Source organism: Rattus norvegicus, chromosome 11, assembly GCF_021556685.1.
Source record: "Rattus norvegicus strain SHRSP/BbbUtx chromosome 11, alternate assembly SHRSP_T2T, whole genome shotgun sequence".
In the NCBI taxonomy this organism is placed as follows: domain Eukaryota; kingdom Metazoa; phylum Chordata; class Mammalia; order Rodentia; family Muridae; genus Rattus; species Rattus norvegicus.
Genome location: NC_141544.1, coordinates 81,520,275 through 81,546,647, shown reverse-complemented (window position 1 = coordinate 81,546,647; position 26,373 = coordinate 81,520,275). Strand labels below are relative to the sequence as shown.

The 26,373-nt window shown below is 47.0% G+C and overlaps 1 protein-coding gene across 5 annotated transcripts in view; it reads right to left on the bottom strand.

Annotated features, from left to right (window-relative positions):
• Positions 1-523: 523 nt before the first annotated feature.
• Positions 524-26,373, bottom strand: part of Drc9 (dynein regulatory complex subunit 9) — a 40,952-nt gene continuing 15,102 nt past the window's right edge. For all 5 annotated transcript variants that reach the window (NM_001433929.1, NM_001433928.1, XM_087576700.1 and 2 more), the window contains 7 exons: positions 22,995-23,123; positions 18,577-18,658; positions 13,714-13,875; positions 12,580-12,654; positions 3,886-4,017; positions 2,872-2,973; positions 524-927 (listed from right to left, as the gene is read on the bottom strand). In NM_001433929.1, coding sequence (NP_001420858.1) covers positions 799-927; positions 2,872-2,973; positions 3,886-4,017; positions 12,580-12,654; positions 13,714-13,875; positions 18,577-18,658; positions 22,995-23,123 — 811 coding nt within the window. In that variant the 3' untranslated portion in view covers positions 524-798. The remainder of the gene's footprint in view (positions 928-2,871; positions 2,974-3,885; positions 4,018-12,579; positions 12,655-13,713; positions 13,876-18,576; positions 18,659-22,994; positions 23,124-26,373) is intronic.

Genomic DNA, 26,373 nt, shown 5'->3' with positions numbered 1-26,373 from the left:
CCACAGAAAGAAACAGGCAGGGTGGAGAGCAGTGAGCCAGCTGGGCTGAAAAGTCAAAGCAGGAATGACCCGGTGGGCTCACTGGTTTTAAGGGAGAGCTGCTTGCTGCACACCACACAGGCTAGTTTTCATGTCTCACTTCTTTACGTCTTAATATCCGGATGATGGGCAGGGCTGTGTCTCTTGACAAACATAATCTCAAAACTAGCCTTCTAGAGAACCCATATCCCAGTCTTAACCACTGGAGGACTATGTGTTTACACACCATTTCTGTCTCATATCTTCCACCCCTATCTGTCCCCAGAAAAGTCACTGGAACAGCTTATGTAAGAGGTGTATTATGTGCTGTCCCTCAACACCACCGTCCCTAGACTAATGGTCACCCCGCGTGACAGGCAGGAGCTAAGGTTTATTTAACTACATGTGCGTTCACATGATGCTAGGTGATAACCTTTAATTCTCACTGAATAATTCACTTTTACTCGTAGTTTTTCTCTTTGGTCATATGGAATGGGGTCAGATCAGATGTGCCAGGAGTTTTTAATACTTGACTATAAGCCAGTGAATGAACTGCTTTGTGGTGAGGGAGAATAAGGATGTTCACAATAAGCCATGTTCAACATGGCTTCCCCCCAAAGTCTGGTCTGAAGAGTCCTATAGCCGTGTGACAGCCCTGACTGGGCTTTGAAAACTAGACATCAGGCATAGCCAGCTCCCCAGGTGTCTCCGGGAGCACGTCGGTGGGTGCCGTGGTAGCATCACACGTGTCGAGTCCTGAGGAGGAACAGTAGAAACTCGTTACTTCTTGCCTCTCCGCTTGTCCTTCTCCTTGCCTTTCGCGTCTTTGCTGTCATCTTTTTCTTTCTTGGGCATTTTGAAACTTCCAATTTCCCTCCGAACGACTGTACCTCGCCACCAGGCCTGGAGCTGGAAGAGAGAAGCAGGGAAATTCATCTCTGTGCCCAACAGCACCCAACTTTGTACAGAGGAGAGAACCAACAGTAGCTTGTGTTTCGGGAACGTCCGAGACATGGAAGTGGGCAGGTTGCTGTCAGTATGGCTACCTACTCATACCTATCTAGTATACTAGGCCAAGTCTTCCTTCAGACTTACAGCCTCAACTTCTGTGTAAACACCTCACACCTCACAGCCACTGATGCAAAGGGAGTGAATGCCTATTACCTGTGTCCAGTCAGGGATGCACTGAGAAGTCTCAGTGGTCAACAGTGTATCACAGACCTTTAAGGGGCTGCTAAACGGCTAGGATTCAGATAGCCCTGGAATGTCTTTGTCAGTTTAATGCAACAGTTCTTGTCTAGATTATAAAATCACACTACCCTACTAGAGCACATGAATCCACTGGTGAGAACAGAAGCAGTTTTGGGCTAGCTCTCCACTCAAAATCGAATCTTGAGGAATAGAAAACAGAAGCTTGATCAACAGTTACTAATTAAACACCAGATTTCCCTAGTAGGAAGATCGAAGATGAATTTCCCCACTTTGTTTTGGCTTTTTTGGTATTTGGTTTTGGTTTTTTTGAGACAGTTTCTCTGTGAAGTCCTGGCTATCCCGGAATTCCCTCTGTAGACCAGGCTAGCCTCAAACTCACAGAGATCTGCCTGCCTCTGCCTCCTAGGTCCTAGGACTAAAGGATCATGCATCACCAGCTAAAGATGTTTTGATATCTGGTCCTGAAAGTACTTTAAAGTTCTCATTTTGGACTTATGGTTGTGGCTTAGTGATAACCACAGTAAAAAAAAAAAAAATGCTAAAGAGGCTCTGGGTTTGATACCCAGTACCACAAAACAACAGAGCATGGCCTGCGTGATGGCAAACACCTGTAATTCCAGCACGTGGGCAGTGGATTCACGGGCAGCCTGGACAAGAAGAACTTGCCTCCCACTCTACATCTCAAATTCGTCCCTGCCAGGGCCCTTGAAGGATGCTCTTCCTGGCAGAGGTTGGTTTTTTGGTTTTTTGGGGGTTTTGAGGGGATGTTTCAAACTAGCTGCTGTTTTTGCATTGCAGTTTTTGCTTTAAAAATGTTTCCCCAAGGGCTGGAGAGAGGACTCAGCAGTTAAGCGCACACACTGCTCTTGCAGATGTCTTGAGTTAGTCTCCCAACACCCACATCTGGAAATTCACAACCATCTGTAACTCCAGCCCCAAGGAATCTGATGCCTCTCCAGTGCACCTGCCCTCACGTGCACAAACCCACCCACAGACACAGACATAATCATAATTAAAAGTAAAAATGATTCTTAAAAATAATTTCCAGAACCTGGAACTGATCCTGCTGTCATTGTTAATATTTGCAGGTTCAGAGAAAACGTTCATGAGGTAGTTCACTCTCTCAGCCAGGTTTGATTGCTATAATCCCCGAGAGCCAAGAGGCTGGGGAGAGAGGGGCACTGCAGACTACACAGTCCCAGGATAGTCAGGGCTGTGGAGAAAAAGTCTCAAAATGAATAAATTATATATGCATGTGTGTATATAATTAAAGTTTTAAATACGGTTTTAAATATTTTATTCTAACTTGCTTTGTCCCTTCCACCTCTTTTAAAAAGCAACTTCTATTGGAAGGCATCACACAGCTAGGGCTGACTTACAACCAGGTATGGAGGAGGGCAGGGCATTCAGAAATGCCTGCTTACACAGCCGCCTTGCCTTGGTTAGGCGTGACCTCAGAGCCAGTATCTGGACAGAGGATTCCTTGCACTGCTCACCTCCTCCCCCAGATCAGGAGCCAGGCTTGCTGTTCTGTCAACCGTTGCCCTGCACTGTGGACTGTGGGCACACCCTCACCATGTGCAGCAGGACACCGGGCGGGCGACCCACCCTCTGCCTGTACCTCCAACCCAAGTGTCCTACCTTCACAATGCTCCTCAGTTCGAGGTCATCCTGCTCCAGCTTCTTCCTGGTCTTCTCCTTTTCTAACCTGTCCTCAATAATGACCTGCTCATACTCCCGGATCTGCACAAATGCACAAGGAGCAAAGTCAGCTTGGCAGCAGCCCAACCAGTCCTACGTGCCAGTAGTTCCAGAACTCCAGAGACACAGGAGGGAACTCTGACGAAAGTCCAAAGCCAATCTCGTCTACACAACAAGGGTATGTCTCAAAAAAAAAAAAATCCTGCTGGATTCCCGGACTGTGTATTTACATTATATAATTGTTCCTCTTTTTTTAATTTAAATAATTCAAGATTAAGCTTTAAAATGAAGATGAAATACTAAGTCAGATGTAGCGGCACACTTGTGACAGAGGCAGGAGGATCGTAACAAGCTCAAGACTAGTCAGGTCAATATAATGAGATTCTGTTTTAAAATCACACACATACATATACACATTGGTATCCTTCAGATAAAACCTTAATAGAATGTACATATACGGGCTGGAGACATGGCTCAGTGGTTAAGAGCACTGACTGCTCTTCTAGAGGTCCTGAGTTCAAATCCCAGCAACCACATGGTGGCTCACAACCATCTGTAATGAGACCTGATGCCCTCTTCTGGTGTGTCTGAAGACAGCGACAGTGTCTTTGTATATGATAAATAAATAACTCTTTAAAAAATGTACATATGCAAACAGCCATGTTTTAAACTAGAAATTTAGGAAGTTTTACATCTATCCAATAAAAGCAGGTTTTCAGAAATCGACATTTTTAAATCGTCTCTAAGAACCATACAAATTTTGTCTTGTTTAACGCAGCATTTCTCTCAAGGAGTTTTAAGTAATTTCAACCTAAAGCGTGCTTGCAACAGAGTCGTTCTAGCATTAGTGCCACAACCGCTCACCCCATCATCGTCATCGGCAGAGAACCCCGTCGTTTACTTTTGACCAAAACTGACTTCCAGACTCCCCAGGGTCACCCAGCCACCCCTTACCATCTTCGCCAGGTCTTGAAGGTGCGCCAGGTCACTGGCCTTGGCCGCCTTGAGAGCATTTAACTCGTTCTGCTTTGCTTCTGTGTCTTTATCAAATTTCTCCATCCAGAACTCGAGCTTCTCCTCAAGTTTCTACTTGGAAAAACACATTAAAACATGGCTCCCACCAGACATAAATAACAGGGCCGTGTGATGCCAGTTAGAGCAAGTTCAATAACAACCAAGTTTCCTACAGAGATCTGATCACGCCAGACTTGCTGAGGATCTGAGGGAGACCAGCCCAGATGCTGACGTGTTCTTTGTGACTGGTGGCTGTTCACTCCTTAATTGTGTACTTTTCTGTGTGTAAGCAACTACATTTTTAGAGGAGGGACACCTATGAACTCACAGCATATGATGGCATGTACAAGATGCATTAAAGTCAAGCCAGACAAGATCCCAGAATGCTGTGTGGAGGTGGGTGAGAAGGCGCCCCCCTAGCTAAGGAGCTAATGGCAATTGGTAGCTGTTGAGAGAGGCAGAGGCCTTTGCTTTGAGGCTGTGGCCCCTGGTAGTCACCACAGCTACTGGAATGCCATTCCGGGGAAGATGGGCCACATTAACTGTACCTGCACACTAATTATATCTGATGACTTGTGGTTTTTGTTTTTGTTTTTCTTTCTTTTTTTTTTTTTTTTTTTTTTTCCGGAGCTGGGGACCGAACCCAGGGCCTTGTGCTTGCTAGGCAAGCGCTCTACCACTGAGCTAAATCCCCAACCCCGAGTTGTGTTTTTTTAAGGATTCAGGTGGGTAGGGAAGTGGGGTTTGGATCTCAGAGGAGTTTGAGGAGAAGAATAATTATGATTTATATTTTTATGAAATTATCAAAGAACTAATAAAGTGAGAAAAATACACAAAACAGAAGCAGGACGAAGGTGCAGCATTTGTGGCCTTGGGTTTGACAACCAGCACTGCAAAACAAGGTAACTAAGACAAACTCACACACTTCAGAAGTGAATTTGACACTGAAAGCCAAGATAAAAATGCACGGGGGGGGGGGGGGGGCTGGGGATTTAGCTCAGTGGTAGAGCGCTTACCTAGGAAGCGCAAGGCCCTGGGTTCGGTCCCCAGCTCCGAAAAAAAAAAAAAATGCACGGGGGTTGGGGGTGGCTTTCAGATACCTCAGTGGGTAAACTGCAAAGAAACAGGTAGAAAATTCTGAAATATAAGCAAAGACATCAGCCGCCCCCCCTTTTTTTAAATTAACAATACTGAACACTCATCAAAAAAGACTGAAATGTGGGCTGGGGATATCCCTGCTGGAACACTAGGACGCTGGGACACTGAGATGCTGGGACACTGGGACACTGTGATGCTGGGACACTGTGATGCTGGGACACTGAGATGCTGGGACACTGTGATGCTGGGACACTCGGATGCTGGGACACTGAGATACTGGGACACTGGGATGCTGGGACACTGGGATGCTGGGGACACTGAGATACTGGGACACTGGGATGCTGGGACACTGGGATGCTGGGACACTGGGATGCTGGGACACTGAGATACTGGGACACTGGGATGCTGGGGACACTGAGATACTGGGACACTGGGACGCTGGGACACTGAGATACTGGGACACTGGGATGCTGGGACACTGAGATACTGGGACACTGGGATGCTGGGACACTGGGATGCTGGGACACTGGGGTGCTGGGACACTGGGACACTGGGACACTGGGATGCTGGGACACTGGGACACTGGGATGCTGGGACACTGAGATACTGGGACACTGTGATGCTGGGGTGCTGGGATGCTGGGATGCTGGGGTGCTGGGGTGCTGGGATGCTGGGACACTCGGATGCTGGGGACACTGGGACACTGGGGTGCTGGGGTGCTGGCCTGGCATGCACAAAGCCGTGAGTTTGATAGTCTGCACCACATAAAACTAGACATGGCTGCCCACACCTGTAGCCAGAGTAGAAGCAGGAGGATCAGGAGTTCAAGACCTTCGCTAGCTACATAGCAAGTTCTAGTCCAGCCTGGGATATAAGACATCTTGGCTGAGGGGAGAGGAGTCTTCAAAATTCTAAATGAAAACAGATATGAATTAAGATGCCAGCCAAAGTTTCAAATATGAAAGATGAAAGATGATGAGATCAAGTCTATGCAAGTTACTTGAAGATGTCCCTTCTGCAAGGGAAAATGAAAAACAAAACAAAACAAAACAACAAAAAACCTCAGGAGGCAGTCAGGTCTAATGGTTAGAGCCTGGGCTCTGAAGGCAGATGGCTAAGGTTCAAGTCTTGCACTCAAGTTCACTTGAATTCTTTGGACCGCTAGCTCTCTCAGCCATTGGTTATAAAGTGGAGATACAAAAAGCTGCACACACAGCCCACTGCAGTGTAACAGTGGTAGGCTAATGGACTGACACTTGTATAAAATTGATTTCAATACAGGATATTGGAAAGGGGGGCAGTAAATAAAAATTTTAATAAAAGAAACAGAACGTGCATAATGATTAATTCTAGACCTAAGAGAGACAGTAAAACCTAGGCATGTATAAAAACATGTAAAGATTACAGCAACATAGGTAGTGGCCCAGGCCTTTAATCCCAGCACTTGAGAGGTGGAGGCAGGCAGATCCATGAGTTCAGGGCCAGCTTGGTCTACAGAGCAAGTCCCAGGACAGCCAGGGCTACACAGAGAAACCTTGTCTTGGAAAACAAAACAACAACAAAAAATTTAAAGGTTGCCATTGAGCTTATGAGATAACACTGTTGTTTTCTTCCAGAAGACCTATTTCAGTTCCCAGCACCCATGTCCTTACAGGCTCAGCGGACTGTAACTCAGGAGTCCAAAGCTGTCTTCTGACCTCCTGGGTACCGGCACTCATGCCCACACACAGACAAAATAATTCAAAAGTAAGTCTCGACAGCTACTAGTGAAAAGCAGACATATGTAACTCCTAACTCCAGGAGCATCCAGGAGTAAGCTATAGAAGACTAGGTGCGGCAGAGCAGGCCTGAACCCAGCACTGGGGGCAGAAGCAGGAGACCTGTCTCCAAAGAACTGAAACAGAATGGATTCTCTCCTAGGAAGACATACTACAAAGCATGACTCAGAAAGATCTGGTAAATGAAGAGCTAAAAATCATTCTAGGTGTCCCAATGTTTCCCCTTTAAAATATGACACCCAAGAAGATAAATGTGACACCTTCTGCAAACACATAAAGACAAGAGAAAGAGATACCCAGTCGAGAAGGCTTGGGCTTTACTATACCTCAAACACCACAAACAGTTTATATATTTCTCTTTTCCGTTTCAGTTCATAGGAAGATGGAAAAGTTCTCGCCATGCAGCCAAGCCAGTGAACTCTGGAAGCAACACAACAAAATAGCCCCAGAAAACAGATATAAAAATGAAAGCAGACTGGCTGGGGATTTAGCTCAGTGGTAGAGCGCTTGCCTAGGAAGCGCAAGGCCCTGGGTTCAGTCCCCAGCTCCGAAAAAAAGAACCAAAAAAAAAAAAGAAAGCACATCGGCTATAGTGGCTGCTAACACCACGCCATCCCCAGGTAGACTTTATCCTAGGGAAGGAAAGATGACTCAACATTAGTGGACAGATACTACAGTCCATACCTCCACAGAAGCTGGAGGGGTGGTTCAGTGCTTAGGAGCCTATCCTGGTCTTGCAGAGGGTCTGAGTTTGAGCAGGTCACAACCACCTGTAACTCTAGTCCCAGGGGATCTGGCACACGCCACTGGCTTCCATGCAGCAGGTACACATAAACAAATAAATAAATAAACAAGATATATAAATGTATATTAAAGGAGAAAAATATATCATCAAAAAAATCATATTGAAAGATGAAAAGACTGCATCCCGGTTGGGTGTGGTGACACACCTTTATCCTGGCATTTAAGAGGGGACTCAAAATTCTTTGGGTTTGGGGCCAGCTTTGTCTCCATAGTGAGTTCCAAGTCAGCCAGGGCTATGTAATGTATGCTGTCTTCCTCCTACCACCACCACCACCACACCACCACCAAAACAAAATTAAAAATAAATGGATTGGGGTTGGGGATTTAGCTCAGCGGTAGAGCACTTGCCTAGCAAGCGCAAGGCCCTGGGTTTGGTCCCCAGCTCCGATAAATAAATAAATAAATAAATAAATAAATAAATAAATAAATAAATGGATTGACACTGGCTTTAAAAAAACTTCGACAAGAAACCCCTTCACGTAATAAAATGTGCACACCAGTGATCTAGAGAGCAAACCTCCCCATTTGAGTCCACTGCCAGCTACTGCCTCTCAGCTCCAAGTTCATTCTGCATGGCCTGGCCTTACTGGAAATGTTTCTTCAATCACCTAGCAAAATACTAAGCTTTGTCAGCAGAGGGCGATAGAGGACACGACAGGAGGGCTCCTGGAGGCTCCATGCGCTCGGGATCCCGGTCACACTCCTATTGCTGTGTGACACCCAGTGGCACTAACTGACAACTGCAGCATTATATGCATTGTGACCAGGTAAGGCTAACCCCAAGAATGTAAAGGACACAACGGCAAAGCTACAGTGTTTTCCTCAACATATTAAAAGGGAAGAAGATAATCCCAATGAATAAAAATAGTCCATCTTATACAACTGAGTATTCACCTGACTGAAGAAGGAAGGAAGAGGGAGGAAAAGAGGGAGGGAGGAAGAGAAGGGACAGAAGGGAGGAGGAGGAAGAGGAAGAAGAGGAGGAAAAAGAAGAGAAGGAGAAGGAGGAGAGGAAGAAGAGGAAGAAAGAAGAAGGCGACAGGCATGAGGATCAAAATGAGTTGGAGAACACCTTGAGCTACATACTAAGACCCATATGCAAAAGCACCTCTTGGCGTCCAGGAAACTATGCACCGTTTCTCTAATGAGCCTGAATCTTGTCATGGAAAGACCTGCCTTTCCTCCACCTCTGTAGTTCCTTTCTCGGATCCTGGCAGCCAGCCCTGTGCTAGTCTTCAGAGCTCTCTTTATCCCTTCTTGGTAATCTGTCCTGTGTTAATAGCTCATGGTTCTTTTGTTAAACACCTGTTTAAACTGATAGCGTGATTTGTGTTACTTAAGAAGATCATAATCACACACAATTGGCACTAGGAATGAAGCTGACCCGACCCCTCTAATTCACAGATGTCTTAGTCAAAATCATTTGCCATGCTTGCCGCAGAGCAGCACAGTGTCATCAGTGCAACAGGGTGTGGTATGGAGTGTCAAAGCAGATGTCTTTGTAGATCACAATATGACAGCTGGAGAATCAGCAGTCCCCATGCAGGAAGAAGGCACACAGGGTCCTGCTGCTACAAGCAGCTGCTTCGGGTAGGAATTTTCACACTGGTTTAGAACTGGCAGCTGTATTGCAGGTGTGCGCTGACAAAGGCTATGAGCAGCTGTATTGCAGGTGTGTGCTGACAAAGGCTATGAGCAGCAGCAGCTGGACTTACGGCAGTCCCTGGTGACTCTGCAAGAGCCAGCCAGCTTCTGCACACACCAAGCAGCAAGTCTAAGGCCCTGTGCTTGTGCCAGGTGTTGTACGATGTCGCTGACCTCTGCAGTCTCATCAGGGAGGCAGCGAGCCTGTGGTTTAATTTTCAGTGGGGTTGGGAAGACGTTCCTACAATTGTAGTCGTCCTGAGTGTGTCTTCTCCACTATACACACACACACACACACACACACACACACACACACATATTTTTTTTTCAGTACTTGGGAAGGAGCCACAGTTCAGTCCCACAGAACTGCAAACCCACAGTGGCAGAGACTACAGTTAACACTGCATGTGCCATCTGACTGCTCAGCTCCGTTGTGACCAGGGCTACAGGTTTGCTCTGTGGGTCCCAGTGAATCACTGACAACTCAGAGTTAATGCTCAGTCATCTCCAGGGGCCATGTCTAAGTCATGAGAGACTTGGGCAGCTAAGAGTGAGCTGGTGAGAGTGGTAGGAAACTTCTCTGTGCTCTGGTTGCTTTCCCATGTGGGCCAGGGGTGACCTCGGGGTCATCCCTGAGGTGGGCCCTGACTTCTGTGGGGATGGCACAATATCCCAAGCCAGGCTCACAGCTGCTCACATTCCTAATCCTAGCACTCAAGATAAAGAGACAGAAAGAAGGATCCAGAGTTTGACGCAGCCTGGGTTACATGAGATTACAGCTTACCAAAAAAAAAAAAAAAAAAAAAAAAGTAAGTTTCCAGCCAATGAACTTATCTATCTAGGAAACCCAAACAAACCATCTGAGAAACAGAGCTACCAGTGATGTTCTGAGGAGTCCAAGGTGACACCCTGTGCCTGCAGAAAGGTCTGAGCATGTGTAGAGACCGCAAAGCTTGGCAGCATCCTGAGTGTCCACGGAGAGAACACTGCCACCTACATCCAGTCGTGTTCCACCCGAGGGATGTTATGGAACATAGAACTGCGATTGAAAACTTTAAAGCTAAAAAATTAAATCTGGGGCCAGCAAGATGGCTCCGCAGACCAAAACACTGTCTGTGGAGCCTAACTACCTGTTCTCTATTCCCAGAAGCCACATAAAGGTGAGGGAGAGAACCAACTTCAAAAGGTCATGCTCTGACCCCCACACTTACGCTGTGGCACACACACACACACACACACACACACACACACACACATACACATACACACACACAGACACACACAGACACACACACAGACACACACACAGACACACACACACGCACGCACACACACAGACACACACACGCACGCACACGCGCACACACACACATACACACACATACACACACAGACACACACACACATACACACACACAGACACACACACGCACACACACAGACACACACACGCACACACACAGACACACACACGCACGCACACACGCACACACACACAGACACACACACACGCACACACACACAGACACACACACAGACACACACACGCACACACACACACAGAGACACACACGCACACACACACGCACACACACACAGACACACACACACACAGAGACACACACAGACACACACACACGCGCACACACACACACACACGCACACACACGCACACACACACACACACACACACCAATGCAGAGAAGATAAACACCTTGAAATTCCTGCCTGCACACATCACTAGTGACCAAAGGGCAGTGCCCGGGTTTCATCCATAGCACACAATGGGGGAAAGCATTAGTAACATTTATCCAGAATCACAAGTTACCCGCTGCAGTCTCTCTGAAGACCTACTTACTCTACACCCCAAACTCACTTTTTGTAAACACCTGCAATGATGACCAATGGTGGCTGGGACAGACATGTGCCACCACCGTTCAATGAGACATTTTATAATTATTTTAAGTTACTTTGAGAAGTGATTGTAAGAACATGAACAAAATGAGAAAGCAATTGATAATCTAAAAACTTCCTCAACTGGGCATGTTATTTTTATAATTAAAAAAATCGGCAAAAAAATATATATATATGCACATACACACACACACACACACACACACACACACAAATACACACACAGTAAATAAACCTCCGGTCTCCATATACACTTGTGGGCGTGGGCATACAGACGTATTCATGCACACATTTTACACATGAGTGCATTCACACATACAAATCCATTTATAGAATACCTAAGACCTAAGGGGGGGGGGGAGAGAGAGAGAGAGAGAGAGAGAGAGAGAGAGAGAGAGAGAGAGAGAATTTGCAAGTGTAGGGTGTGCATGCTGGGATATGCATACTGGGTCCTGGGAAGGCAGGAAGAGGGTATCCAATTCCCTGGAACTGAAGTTACAGGCAGTCGTGGGCCACCCAGTCCTCTGCAGGAGTAATGCGCACTCTGACCCATTAGGCCATCTCTGTAGCACCCTGCCCTGCTTTTTTGAGACAAGATCTCTCACTATCACGAGCTGTCTGCAAACCCCAAGGACTGACATCGCCACCATCACCATCACGCTGAAGCTGGGATCCAAGTATAATCCCAAGCCTGGCTTTTTTGTCTTAAGATACATCTTAGGTCCGATGCTTACGCAGCAGGCATTTTACCTGCTGAGCACCTCTTCAGCCCATTAGAAGGTTTTTTAAAGTCACAGCTAAGTTCAGTGGCATCTGCCTTTAATCCCAGCACTTGGGAGGCAGAGATACTGAATCTTGGTCTACATAGTAAACTGTGGGCCAACCAGACTGCATCATGAGACACCACTGTCCTTAAATACAAAGGAATTGTATAAGTGGATTTTTTAAAAAGATTTATTTATTTTATGTATGTGAGTATACCATAGCTGTCTTCACACACCAGAAGAGAGCATCAATTACATTACAGATGTTTGTGGGCCACCATGTGGTTGCTGGGAATTGAACTCAGGACCTCTGGAAGAGCAGTCAGTGCTCTCAACCACTGAGCCATCTCTCCAGCCCATAAATAGGTTTTTTTTTAAAGATCTCTTTACCTTATCATATGGGTGTTTGCCTGTATGTGTGTATATGCACCATGTACACCCAGTGCCCTTATGTCCAGAAGAGGGCCCTGAGTCTCCTGGGCCTGGAGTTACAACTATGAGTTGATATGTGGGTGCTGGGAACTGAACCCAGGTCCTCTGCAAGAGCAGCCAGTGTTCTTAACCTCTGAGCTGTCTCTCCAGTGCAGTGCGTGAGTTCTTACAATTGTGGAATCAACGCCTGGGCGACTCACCTGCTGCTGATTTCTAAGGAACATTTCGATCTCCATGTGAACCCGGTTCTCCTCTTCAGTTTTCAACCTCAGTTTCTGTAAGGCACCAAACACCCAGTTCTCTACCCAGCAAGGCTGAGGTCAGCAGTTCCCAGATGGTGGGTGCTGCCCGGACCCCACGCTTCCTACAGAGCGATTGTGTGGCTCCACTCTGTTTGTACTCCACAAACACTACAGAGGCATGGGCTAGCACCCCGTTATACACACATAAGGGTCCCAGAAAAAGCTATCACAGTCCTGTCATCTAAAAACAATGCTTCAAGATTCTCAGCCCAGAAGGAAATTACAGCGTTCAAGAAGCATGTGGTGAAGTGTGCGGACAGAGCCAGGCACGACAGCCCACACCTGGACCCCCAGAACACTGGAAGCTGAGGCAGGTGGATCAGTTTAAGGCCAGCCCTGCACTACAATGCGAGTTAGAGTGAGTTAACCAGAAGAAGAAAGAAGAAGGAGCGGGAAGGGAAGAGAGAGAAGCGGGCTTGGGTAGCTGGAGAGCACACCCAGGAGGTGAGCTTTCAGAGTGGGCTTCTCCAAGTCACACGGGGAAGCAGGAGGCATAGCCATTAAAGTCTCTACGTACAAATATTGAAGACCCCAGTTAGTTGTTTATGTTTGACCTCCAGGGCTGTTCTGGTCATGAACAGAAACCCTAATCTTCTCTTCCTCTGACTTTGTTTTGTTGTTGGCACATTATCGTGGACAGCACCTCACTGAGGCGGGAGAGAGCTCAGCCGTGAAGAGTGCATACTGCTCTGATTAGAGGATGTAACTGTAACTTTGGTTCCCAGCACACAGTGCTCAAAAGCACCTGTAACTCCAGCTCTGTGGGACCCAGTGCCTCTGGCCTTCATGGGCACACACGTACACGTACAAATATGGAGCTGGAGTTACTAGAGGTTAGGAACCTCCAAACATGGGTGCTGGGCACCGAACTCAGGTCCTCTGGAAGAAGTGCATACTCTTACGGGCTGGCCCACGTGACGTCATCTGCCTGGGTCCTGCTCTGTCGTTTGCTGACACTGGAGCTGGACTGGGAAGCTGCCATGTGCTATCACTGAGTCCCATCCCCAGGCAGCCGAATGTGGCGGAGGTTACCTCGATCTCCTCCAGCAGGAGCTCTTCTGCTCTGTTGCACTTCTTCTGGGTCTGGGAAACCTGCAGCTCGGTGTTCCTTTTCATATAAAGATTCTCCAGGTTGGTTTTTGCCTTCACCTCTTGTAGCTGGTCTCTGAGGTGAGCAATATATTCGTTTCCATTCTGCAGAGATAAGACCAGGTTCCTGAACTAAAATTCACTGAGCTTATACGTCAACAGGCCTTCTCGTAGCACACTAAGGGACACGTACTCAGTCCTCACAATAGCATGAATCAAAATGAGTCAGTGCCAGGGGACCGAGCACAAGGCTTACAACAGACTCCAGGCCAACCAGGGCCGCAGAGGAGAACCTGTCTCATTAAAAACAGTGCTGGTCATGGCGGGACGCACCTTTAATCCCAGTGCTCTGGAGGCACAGGCAGCTGGGTTAGTGCGCGTTTCAGGTCAGCCTGTTTGCATGGCAAGCTCTAGACCAGCCAGAGATACACACTGAGACCCTGACTCACAGAAGGAAAGAAAATGAACCTGGGTGTGGTGAACATACCCATAGTCCCAGCCCTAAGGAAAGGAGGGCAGGATGATCAGAAGTCCAAGGTCATCCTTAGCTACATCCTTAGTGGCTCAAAGCCAGCCTGGGCCACAGGAGACCCTGTCTCAAAAAACTGCAGAGGGCTGGCCAGATGGCTCAGTGGACCACTTTCGACCAAGCCTTAGGATCTGAGTTTGGCCCCTGGAGCCCACATGGTAGAGTAAAAGAGCTGGCTCTCTCAAGTTTCCTTTGACCACCAAAAATGTTCCCCCATACAGGATAATAAATAAATGTTGAAGAAAGGAAGGGATGAAGGGAGGAAGGGAGGAAGGAAGGAAGGAGGGGTGAAGGGAGGAAGGGAGGAAGGAGGGAGGGAGGGAGGAAGGGAAGGAGGGAGGGAGGAAGGAAGATAAATTCAGACTGAGTGAGTCTCTTCAGAACCTTCTTTGGTAGTCAGTATCTGCCACAGACTCACCATTATGGTCTCATTTTGGTAGAAAGAGCAATGGTCAAAGGTGATCCCAAGTCCTGATTTCCCAGACTCACCAGTTGTATGAAATTGGCCAAGTTGGGGTCTAGGTTTCGCCTTTCAAACACCAGAATGTTACTATTTAGTAAGTGACTATGCTCACCCTAGCCTTCACCCCTGTTCCCACTGGGGACTGGTTCGAAGACACGCCTCCTGCCCAGGATACCAAATCCTGCAGATACTCTAATCCTTCCCATCAAGTCCATACAAAGATCCAGGTTCTTTCAAACCGGCTCTGTTTGGCTGGTTGGGTCTGTAGCCATGCAGGAATGGATATATACTGAATGTCTCCTAGTTTTTTTTCTATTGCTGTGATAAAACATGACCAAAAGCTACCTTGGGGAAGAAAGGGTTTATCTGGCTTAAGATCACAGTCTATCAGAGAGGGAAGTCTTGACAGGAACTCAAGGCAGGGACCTGGCAGTAGGACCTGAAGCAGAGACTATAGGATGATGTAATTAAGCAGGTGAAGGCAGGTACAAGATAGAACAAGGCCTGTCATTGGACGAGAAGGAAGGATGGGCGGGAGAAAAAGTTTGAGGGAAGAGGAGGAGACTGGGGAAGGCAGAGAAGTGGCCGAGAGAACATGGAGGCTGATGTTAAGATTCCACTCTGTGCCTTTACAGGTTGTTATGAATGTTCTTAAGGGATGGATGTGTATAGGGCTTTGTGTGTTCGGGTAGACAATTATATCTCATCAATTGGATCAGAGATTATTGTGTTGTGTGTTCTTTCTTGTGTGGTGAATTAAGTTTAAGAGAGTATGTGGCGGCTGGGACACTGAGCCACCATGGAATTGAGATGTGTGTTTCTGGCATGGTGGCAAGCTGCCTTGAGAACTGGACGGGTAGAGAGATTGTTGCCAGGCTCAGAGAGAAGCCATCGGCAGTGTGATATGGGATGGATCAGAGCAAATGAGATGCTTTGCTGACTGAGATTAAGAGACCTACCAGATATCTTGGGGCACTGTGGTGCTGGACCTAGTGCGGGATAAAAGACAACCATTTTTTATACTTTTACAGCAACAAAGGCCATGGAGGAATGCTGCTTACTGGCTTGCTCAGCCTGCTTTCTTCTAAAGCCTAGGGCCACTCAGGGGCAACATCTCCCAGAGTGGGCTGGGCCCCCTTACATCAATCATTAATCCAGAAAACGCCCACAGACAGACAGGCCAATCTGATGGAAACAATTCAATTGACGTTCTCTCTTCCAGGTGACTCTAGCTTGTGTCAAGTCAACAAAACCTCATCACCACAGTGAGTCACTGAACATGTGCTAGAATAGACCTCTGATGGCCACTAATGCTTCACAATTGTAAGCTTTCAAAACTCACTGAATAAAAGGAAGATTCTTCAATAGCGACTCCAGCTAAGCAGGAGACAAAGAAAGTTGTATGGGAGAGAAGGCAGGAGACACTGGGGCAAACAGTAAGGGTGACTTCCATTAGCACAGGGTCTAAGAAGGCCCATCTGAGGAGACTTATTTATCCTGACACTCGAAAGGCAAGTAAGTCAATCCATGAAAAATGAAGGCAAGAAATTTCTCAGTAAGAAGGAAAGGGTGAAGCCCACACAGGTGAAGTCCCTGGGTAACTAAGCCCTGAGTGTATTTCAGAAACTGAAAGAAAATCTTCCTCTCAGCTTGCACACAAGTAAGACATATCCACATGCTGGTTGGTTTTATCAAATTGTCTAGGAGTCAGAGCTGGAGAGACGGGGAGGTGGGGAAGGGCACTTGCTAAAAACTAACTTTGGTTCCCAGCACCCATGGTGGACAGTTCACAATCACCTTTAATTCTAGCTCCAGGAGATTCAATACCCATCTTCTGAACTCCTTAGTCAATACACACATACATGTTCAGACACACATACAAACTCACACACACACACACACAACAGACATTCATGAATACACATAATTTCAAAAATCACTTTTTAAAAGCTGGAAGGCTATGAAAGAGACCTACAGCAAACAGAAAATCTATATTATATTATGTAATATTAAGTAATTGTTTATAAATCTATATAACACTGGCTATGTAAAAATAATTTTAAAAAATCAAAGACATCTAGTTTTAATGCTATTGCCCTAGGCTTCTGACAAGTCTAATTTCCTTCCTGCTGGCTGGCACATCAAGTGACAGTGTGAGACACAGGGTAAAATATAAAATCCTAGCTGGCTTTAGATGCTAAAATCATGATTGGAGTTTCCCATCAACCCACACAATCAGTGAGGCATGGTCAAGCCAGCCACCCACGGCACAGGCTAAGAATCTTGACTTGGGGACTTCTTTTCAGGTCTTTTAGCGATTTGTCTTCACCACAGCCTGATTGTCCATGGAGCCAGGCGCTTACCCCATGACCAAGGTTCTCAGACTGACACAGTGTATTTGAGGGCTCTCACGGCAGACCAAACATTCTACTCAAAGCCCCTGGCTGCCTCAGACACGGTCTAAATATATTATTGGCTCCAGAGAAGATACAGTGAGAAGAACCAGCCAGTTCATGAGGCCCTGGTGGCTGCCCTGAGAAGAGGGGCAAAGCAGCGTTAGCAGTGGCCTGGGGAGCACAGGCTCCGAGGTTTTAACTGGAAGTGTGGGAAGGCCGTGACTTGTCTAGCACATCAGGCTGCCGCCTTGGCTGGATGGCAAGAGGAAAAGTCAGTCACAGCGTACAGTCCTGACGGGGGTGTGAGGGTAACTCCTCTAATGCTCTGATTCCAGCATAAAGGCTATGGTAGCAGGAGAAGGTCAAGATCATCCTGGGCTAGTTAGCCCGTTCCAGCCAGTTCCAGTCAGCCTGAGCTACAGGAGACCAAACATAGTTATGCCTCTGCAGTTCTGTATCCAGGTTATATCTGGGTAACATTTCTATCTAGCCATAATGAAAGAACCAGCGTTGGGACCAATCTGGGGCCAGTGGGAAAATTCCTACCAAAAACCTCAGAGCACAGGACCCCTCCCTTCCAGGAAGAAAAAAGCTGGTTTAGTTTCTGAACAGCTACAAGCCAAACTGTCACACAAAGCTATCTGCGGCTTCCAAATGACCACAACCCCACCCCCCACCCCCATTGAACAATACACTGAGTCCGATCTGAAAGTTGTTTCTCTTCACCAAATACGCATAGTCCCCTGCCTGGTTACCATTGTGCAAATTCTGCCCCAGTTGTTTACAAGGTATAAACTCTCTGTCAGAGTCTGCTCAGGGTCGTCTCTCTTGAAGTGTGAGGACCCGACATATCGGAATTAAAATCCTCTTGCTTTTGCATCGATCACTGCCTCCATGAGTCTCATTCAAGAGGTCCTGGAAGAGGTTCAATTCAGACCTCACAATACCAGCACTGGGGGGAGGGGGAGGCATGCACAACAAATGAAACTTGATTCCAACTTCTGGAGTCTTTAGAAAATGAAGAATTTTTAAATTATAATAGAATTTTTCAGGAATGGAAACTTGTGTGAAGTCTGTACAGTTAGGAAGGAAAGAGCAGACCAAGAGCCCCAAGGGGCTGCCCCCAGTTTTACCTAGACCCACTTGTACCTTCCTTCTCTCCTCTCTTCCCTCTGTCCCTCTCCCTCCAGGACCTCACCATGTAGCCCTGGCTGGCCTAAAACTCAGCAATCCTCCTGCCTCTGCCTGCTGAATGCCAGGATTAAAGGTGGGCCTCACCACCCAGGCATCATCCTCTTTCCCATAAAGTCACCCCAGCAGACACAATGGCCTCTCACAGAGCTAACTCTGTGAAAGAGCCTTCCATGGAGTGGGTTTAGCTCAGTCGTTTTGGTGTCCTCCTCATGGGTAATTCTTACCTGTACTTGCATTTGACGCTCCCTTTTGACATCAACTAGCTGTTTTTGAAGAGATTTTATCTGTTTTCTTCCTTTTTCCTCCCTAAAAGAAGTAAGGACAGTAAGAACAGGGCTTCTCCCTAGTGTCCCCACCCTCCCACCCTGCACATGGGCAGCAGATGTGTAGCTCAGTCTTCATGTGGGTCCCCAGCAACTGAGCAGGAGCTGTCCCTAAAGCTGCTGCCTGAGTGGAATCTGTTCCCTGGCCTGGCTGCGTTGTCTGGCCTCAGTGGGAGAGGATGTGCCTAGCCTTGCATAGATCCGATATGTGTGTAGATGGAAGGGTACAGGGAGGGGACATGGGGGAATATGTGGGGGTTCCACCTTCTCAGAGGAGAAGGCAAGAGGTTATGGGGGAGGGACTGTGTGTCGGGGGACTGGGGGGGACTGGAGGGGTAGCAGACTGGGGGGGCATAGCAGGGATGTACAGTGAATAAATAATGGGAAAAGTGAACAGGACTTCTCGAGTGTTGGGCCAACTGGACATTTAAAAGGCAGGTTCTTGGCAGGAGAGATGGCTCAAGATCAGAGGAGCTGAATTTGACTCCCAGCATCCATGCTCGGCAGCTCACAGGGATCCAGTACTCTCTCTGGGCACCTGTCCACAACACACGTGCATATACTCATAAATTAAACATAATGAAAATAAGTCTTTAAAAACAAATAGGTTCGTGGGCCCACACAACGGCTCACTGGATAAAGGTGCTTGCTGCCAAGGCTGACAACCTTATCCAGAACCCCGGAACTATGGGGTGGAAGGCAAGAACCGATTCCCATAGGTTGTTCTCTGACCTCCGCATGTGCGCAATAGCACATACCAGTGCACATGACCACAAAATCATCCAATCAATAAACAAACAGATGTAATGATAAAAACAATCAGGTTCTTAAGCCAGGATTGGTATTGCTCAGCTGTAACCTCAGCACCTGAGATGTAGAAGCAGGAGGTCAAGGAACTTGAGATCAACCTAAGTTACTAAGTAAGTTCAAGACCAGTCTGGACCACAAGAGACACTGCTTTAACAAAACAACAATGATGACAACAACAAAAGTAATTAATAGTCTGATAGATGAGCAGCATGGGGACAAGCAGAATGGCCCAGCAGGTAGGTGAAGGAAGGTGCTTGCCACCATGCCTGACTACCTGCATTAGATCCCACAGACCCACACGGTGAAGGAAAGAACTCTCTTCTCTCTCTCCTCTCTCTCTCTTTCTCTCTCCTCTCTCTCTTTCTCTCTCCTCTCTCTTTTCTTTCTCTCCTCTCTCTTTTCTCTCTCTCCTCTCTCCTCTCTTTTCTCTCCCCCCCCCACACACACACACGCGCGCGAGTGCGCGCGCGTCCCGTATTAGACACAAGACACAAGGTTGACCTGGAACTTACTCTGTAGCCCAGGCTGGACTTAATTCCCAGCAACCCTCATAGCTCAGCCTCCCTGTTCTCTATCACAGACATAAGCTGCCACCATAAATATTTTTCAAATGACATGGGTTTAAAGATAAAGCTAAGGAAATCAGATAAGAACAAAAACAAGACAGAAGGTGACTGGATAGATACACTTTTCTCCTTTTCTGTCTGTTTGCTCTGTCTTGTTTTTAAGACAGGGTTTCTCTATGTAGCCCTAGCAGTGCTGGCACTTGCTCTATAGACCAGGCTGCCTTGAACTCACAGAGACCCAAATGCCTCTGCCTCCTAAGTACTGGGATTGAAGGTGTGCTCCACTGCTCCCAACCACACTTTCCCCAGTCTGTTACAACAGCACAGAGGCACTAAGACATGACACAGTAACTCTCAACTGCCTTCTCAATATGTCAGTAAACTTACAACTGCTTTTCAAAAATCTAACAATTGAAAAGCAGGGATGCCCAATCAGAATCCACTTGTAATTGTGGAAGAATAAAACTTCAGCAAATTTAGCTTCAACATCCAATTTGCTTTCATTACAATTCATGAAGGGCATCACATCCTCTATGAGGCACCCTGGTGTGTTCCACATCTGTGGCACCCTGGTGAGTTGCACATCTGTGAGGTGCCCTGGTGTGTTGCACATCTGTGAGGCGCCCTGGCGCGTTGCACGTCTTTGAAACAGAGGCAGATCTACAAGCTGGGCATCTATGAAATAGAGGAAGCCGATGAGTTCATCAAAGGAAGTGGTTTTAGGCAGAAATGGGCCAAACCAGCAGAAACCGGGAATAAAAGGCAGACTGGCCATCTCAAAATGGCTTCCTTAAAGAGCCCCCTTAGACAGAAAAGCTTTTTCCGTTATAAAGGCTCTGTTCACTGAACTCTGGCTGTCTGTGAATTTCCTAGCTTTCAGAAAACTGGCTTAACCACATGGCATACAGCCACTCTGATCTGGCCTTTGGACACTGGTTTAGGAGTTCATGTCAACACAATGGCCTCTCATAAATGCAATTTAACAGCATGTGCAGTTACTGCCATGAGATGAGACAGCCCAGGCCTGGCTGCCGGCGAGCAGTGGATCTCGATCTCTAACATGAGCTGTTATCAGGCAGCTAGCACAGGCCAGGAGCATTCCACATGCAGCAATGGCCTAGCATATGATTGCTTTACTCTTTTCTATTTAACTTCATGTGTGTATGTATGCCTGAGTGTATGCATGTACACCATGTGCAGGCAGGAACAGACAGAGGTCAGGAGTCAGAGCCTCTGGAACTGGACTTACACAGAGCTGTAAGCCACCATGTGGGTGCTTGGAACCAAACCTGTGTACCCTGGAAAAGCAGCCAGTGCTCTTAACTGCCGAGCCATCTCTCCAGTCCCTTGCTTTTGTATATGGGATAAGGTCTCACTATGTGGACAAGGCTGGAGTCCAACTAAAGTCCCTCCAGCCTCAATGCCCTGAGTGAATATTTTTTCTGTCACATATGCTAAAGAAGTGTTCTGGCACTGAGTCCCATCTTGAGCTGAACATTCTTGGGAAGGATGTCCTGTGCTATGCACCCACCTTTTGGCTTCTTACTATGTTGTTTGTTTGCAGTGCTGGGGATCAAACTTGGAGCCTAGTGTGTTTACAAAATGCTCCCTTCCAGCTACACTGCAGCCTAGGACACTAAGGAAGGATTTTGGTCTGGTTCATCTTGAGAAGGACAACTAGCAGAGGTCTCTTTCCTGTCATTATATATACAAGAGGTTGAACCCAGGGGCTCTGTGTACCAGGCAATCACTCTCCCACTGACTCCCCCAAGCACTGACTCCCCATTATATTTTACATCTCACAAACTTACCCATGCTGGCCTCTATCTTGCAATCCCTCTGCTTCAGCTTCCAAAGTATCTGAGTTTACAATCCTGTACCCCGTACCTAGCTATGGTATTCTTAATATTGTGTGGATTCAAGTAACCAAGGATTTCTGAATGATTGCCCCACCCAAGGCAGGAATAAGCAGGAGCTCAGAACCCAAGAGTCTGCCTTCCAGTGATAACTGAATGAATGTATGTGTTTGATGCTTGGGAAATTCAGGACTTCTGGTAAGTTTTTACCACCGTAAAATAAAACGCAGAGCCTGGATAGATGGCTTGGTAGGTAAAGTGCTGGTCCTGAGTTTAGAGACAGGGAACCCACATAAAGCCAGGAGTAGTAGCATCCCCCATAACCTACTGTCTAGAGGCAGCTGCAGAAACCAAACAACAAAGACCCTGTCTCAATTCAATCAAGAGAGAAGGTGAGAATCAATGCCTGACATGGTCCTCAGAGCTCCACATGTGAATACTGTGACACGCACATGCCTACACTCACACACAAATGCACGCACAAAAATTTGCAGAGTGGGGAGCTTGCTTGGTGGTTAAAATATTTGCCACATAAGTGTGAGGACCAGAGTTCAGATCGACAGAATTTACTTAAGTGCCACACCGGCACTCAGAAAGCAGACTTGGGCTATCCCAGAGCGAGCTAGGCAGTCATACTAGCTGTGTAGCTAAGCTCTGGGCTCAACTACGAGAGTCTATGTCAAAGAATAAGTTGGGAAACACTCAAGAAAGACTCCCAGTGTCAACCTCAGGCCTACATACACATATACATGTGTTCCCTCACATGTAAGCATGCATACACACACTTGCATACCACACACACATACATGTGAGAAAAGAAACATTGCAAAGCAGACCAAGGTGTTTAGCACATGCCTGTAGTAGCCTACTTTGAGGCAGGAGAAGCTCCTGGGGTCTAAGAACTGTCTACACAGCACAGTGAGAGCATCTGAAAAGAGAATCACGGGGTTGGGGATTTAGCTCAGTGGTAGAGCGCTTGCCTAGGAAGCGCAAGGCCCTGGGTTCGGTCCCCAGCTCCGAAAAAAAAAAAGAACCAAGAAAAAAAAAAAGAGAATCACAAAACGTATAAGTCTATCACCACCCTGACCTTGTGATGACGTCATGGAAATTCATTTTGGCATCTCTTTCTTTGCCCAACGCTTCCAGGAGACTGGAGAACGAGCCACAAGCTTGCATCTCCATCATGGCGTTTGCAATGACATCACTGAAATATTGCCTGCCAAGGGGAACAAAAAAGATAGACTTATAAGACACGCTGCCCCACCTCCTTAAAGAGTTGCAGAAGTCACACCAGTTAAAAACTAGAAGGGGTGGGGCATGTTGTCCCACACCTATAATCCTAGTGGTTGGGGAGTCTGCAAGACCACAACAGTTCAAGGACACCCTGGACTACATAACAGCGTCAGAGCCAGCCTAGACTGCAGAGACCTTGTCTCAAAAAAGAATCAGGGGCTTGGGAGGTGGTTCGATGGGTAAAGCACTACTGTACAAAAGACAAAGCTAGAGTTCAGATCCCAGAGCCTACGTAATGCAGGGTGCGTGTGGAGATCTGCTTGCATTCTGGCTCTTGGAAGGAAGGCTGTACAGAAGTGGCTCTAGAGCCAGTTAGCCACGAGTTCTGGTGTGACTGAAAGACTGCCTCAATGAGTAAAGTGAAAGGGTGAGTGAAGACGGCCTTTGTTTTTTTACAAATAAAATCCCAGTTGCTTGATTTACCAAATGAAGACTCAGGAGCCAGGTGCTGGGGTGAAAGTCTGCGAGCTCAGAGAGGCTGGGAAAGCACCCAGCTGACCCTCTTACTCCACCTATGTCCCGGAAGTAAAAAGTCCTTTCTCCTTCTCCACGATGTCTTAAATACCTTTCAATTTGCAGGCCGTCCTTTCTCTTTCCTGGCTTTCTTATGTTCACTCCCTGTCAGCTGGCTGCTTGCTCCACCTATCATTGACTTTATTTAGTCTTGCTTGCAGAAAGCTCTTGGGTTGTTTTCTAGTTCACAACCTTAGGGTTCACAATTGTTGTGGCCCAGGAATCACCCCACAAACCACTCAGTCACCCATCTCAGTTAAACGGGCAGTTTATTGAACACACACCTCTCAGGACTGATAGATGAGGGTCAGATTCGGGAAATGAGACTACGACCCTGACTGTTTCCATCAGCGTCTTACAAAGGCAAAACCTGTCAATGCTCATAGCAAGCGTCAAGGCTCACACACAGGTGCAGGGAGTGCTGCTGGGAGGTTGCTTCCGTTGGCTCTGCCTCAAGCTATAGTAGCTTAACCATGCAGAGCACATCATGTAATCGTGTTGTGATTGACGCCAAAGGAGGGGGAGGAACCTCCAAGAACACCAAGCGTAGAACGTAACAGGATGAGCAGTTAACAGTTAACTGGAGCATTAGAAAATCCTCTATAACAAGTAAGATGGCTGTCTACAGGCATAAAAGTGACTACAGTAATGTCAGAAAGGCAGTGGCTACTTAGGTTTTAACACAATGTGATCAATATTCTGCAACAGACCCTCAACATCTCAGGCCTCTACATGCGCGCGCGCACACACACACACACACACACACACACACACACACACACGTCTATATGTACCCACACAAATATTTACATATGCAAAAATATGCATACAGATGTGCACATCACACATCAAAAAAATAAGGAAAAAAAGACAGTTTTCATGAATCTGTCAAACTGTCTTCTGGTTCTTTCTGTTTGGGTGCAGCTCCTTGTGGAGGAACCAGCTGTTAACACAGAGGTTTCTAAGGTCAAAGTGCAGAGAATGCGTGGCTACCAAGGGCTCAATCCTATAGGGATATCTAGGTCACTCCTTGTCAAGACTCAAAACACATCTCAGAAGGGGAGGATAGGAAGAATGTAAGGGCAGAGAAAGGGGTTCAGTGCTGTGGAATGCTGGCCTCCAACCAGGACATGACTTTTGCAATCTGAAACCCTCAGCAGCTGTGACTACTTGGATCAGACTGGGCCCACGAACATAAGGTCATAGAATAGAACGGACTCACGTGCCCTCCCATCCACACATTCGGCCCACGCCCCTCCACCCCCCTATCCTTGCAGAGCTGGGCAGGTAGTGTTTGCTTGAGTAGAGGGAGAGTTTTCTTCAGGGGTACAGCTATGTGTGAGGTATCCATGTTCCTGTAAACAAGCCCTCATCCACACTCATGGAATCACCCGCAATCAGAAACAAACAAACAAAAAACCATGAGAGTAGAATTGGGAGCTGGCTATGTAAAGACTAAAGTTATGTTTTAAGTTTAAATTACTGTGCTTAAGAGCTCTATAAAAGAAAAAATGCCTCTGACCCATAAGCCCCACTTGCCCAAGGGGCATGCTGGGGCCTGTTGTCCATGTAAGACACAAGTCACACACTGTATTTTCGCTTCTGCAAACAAGGTTGGTTGCCCAAACTGTGCGAGATGTACTTGATCACATGTCGGTGGGAAGTATGTAGGCAGGAAGCACACCGGGATGTATGCTTGTCCCTGATTGGACAAAGGCAGGAAGTGCATAGCCTTGTGGGGTTTGCCTTTAAAAGCGCCTGACTCACATAAACTGATGCCATTCTTGGAGCCCCGGGTGTGGACCTGGGCAGTGTCCGTCACCCTGGCCAGTGTTTAATAAAGCTTGCTTCCAATTTGGTTTAAGCTTGTGGTCCTGGTCTTATTTTTGCCCAGTGGGATACACAATTGGGAAAAGGGAGGGAGTCTGGGTATGGTAATAAATGGGACGCATGTGACATAAGTCCGTTCTACATACAGCTATTAAAATGTCGCAGTGACACCCTTTGTGTAAAATTAGAATGTAGGTTGATGTCAAGGCAATACAGGATTGGACAGTAGAGAGTTTTTGTAAGGCAGGAGAGAGGAGGAAGGAGATCAAGATCTACAGAGGAGGATGGTTCAGATTTAGGTGAACTAGATGGGTTTTATCTTGTCAGGGTGGGTGGTTTATATCTTTATCAATTGGCAACGGATTTATTGTATGGATGAATTGTGGATTGAAAATTTAACACATAAATCTAATTGCTAAATTATAAGTTTCTGGAACTTTGATTTTCCTAGGCTAAAAAGGACAGTGTGTGAAAGAAATGGCTGAGAGGCAATTGGAGCATGCGGATCTGGTTCTGTTACCCAGGCAGAGTGAGAACTCGCAGGGCCCACAGAATGAGGGACGCATACGCGCACGCACGCGCGCGCGCGCATGTGTGTGTGTGTGTGTGTGTGTGTGTGGTGTGTGTGTATGTGTGTGTATGTGTGTATGTGTGTGGTGTGTGTGCGCGTGTGTGTGCGTGTGTGTGTGTGTGGTGTGTGTGTATGTGTGTGTATGTGTGTATGTGTGTGGTGTGTGTGCGCGTGTGTGTGCGTGTGTGTGTGTGTGTGGTGTGTGTGTATGTGTGTGTATGTGTGTATGTGTGTGGTGTGTGTGCGCGTGTGTGTGCGT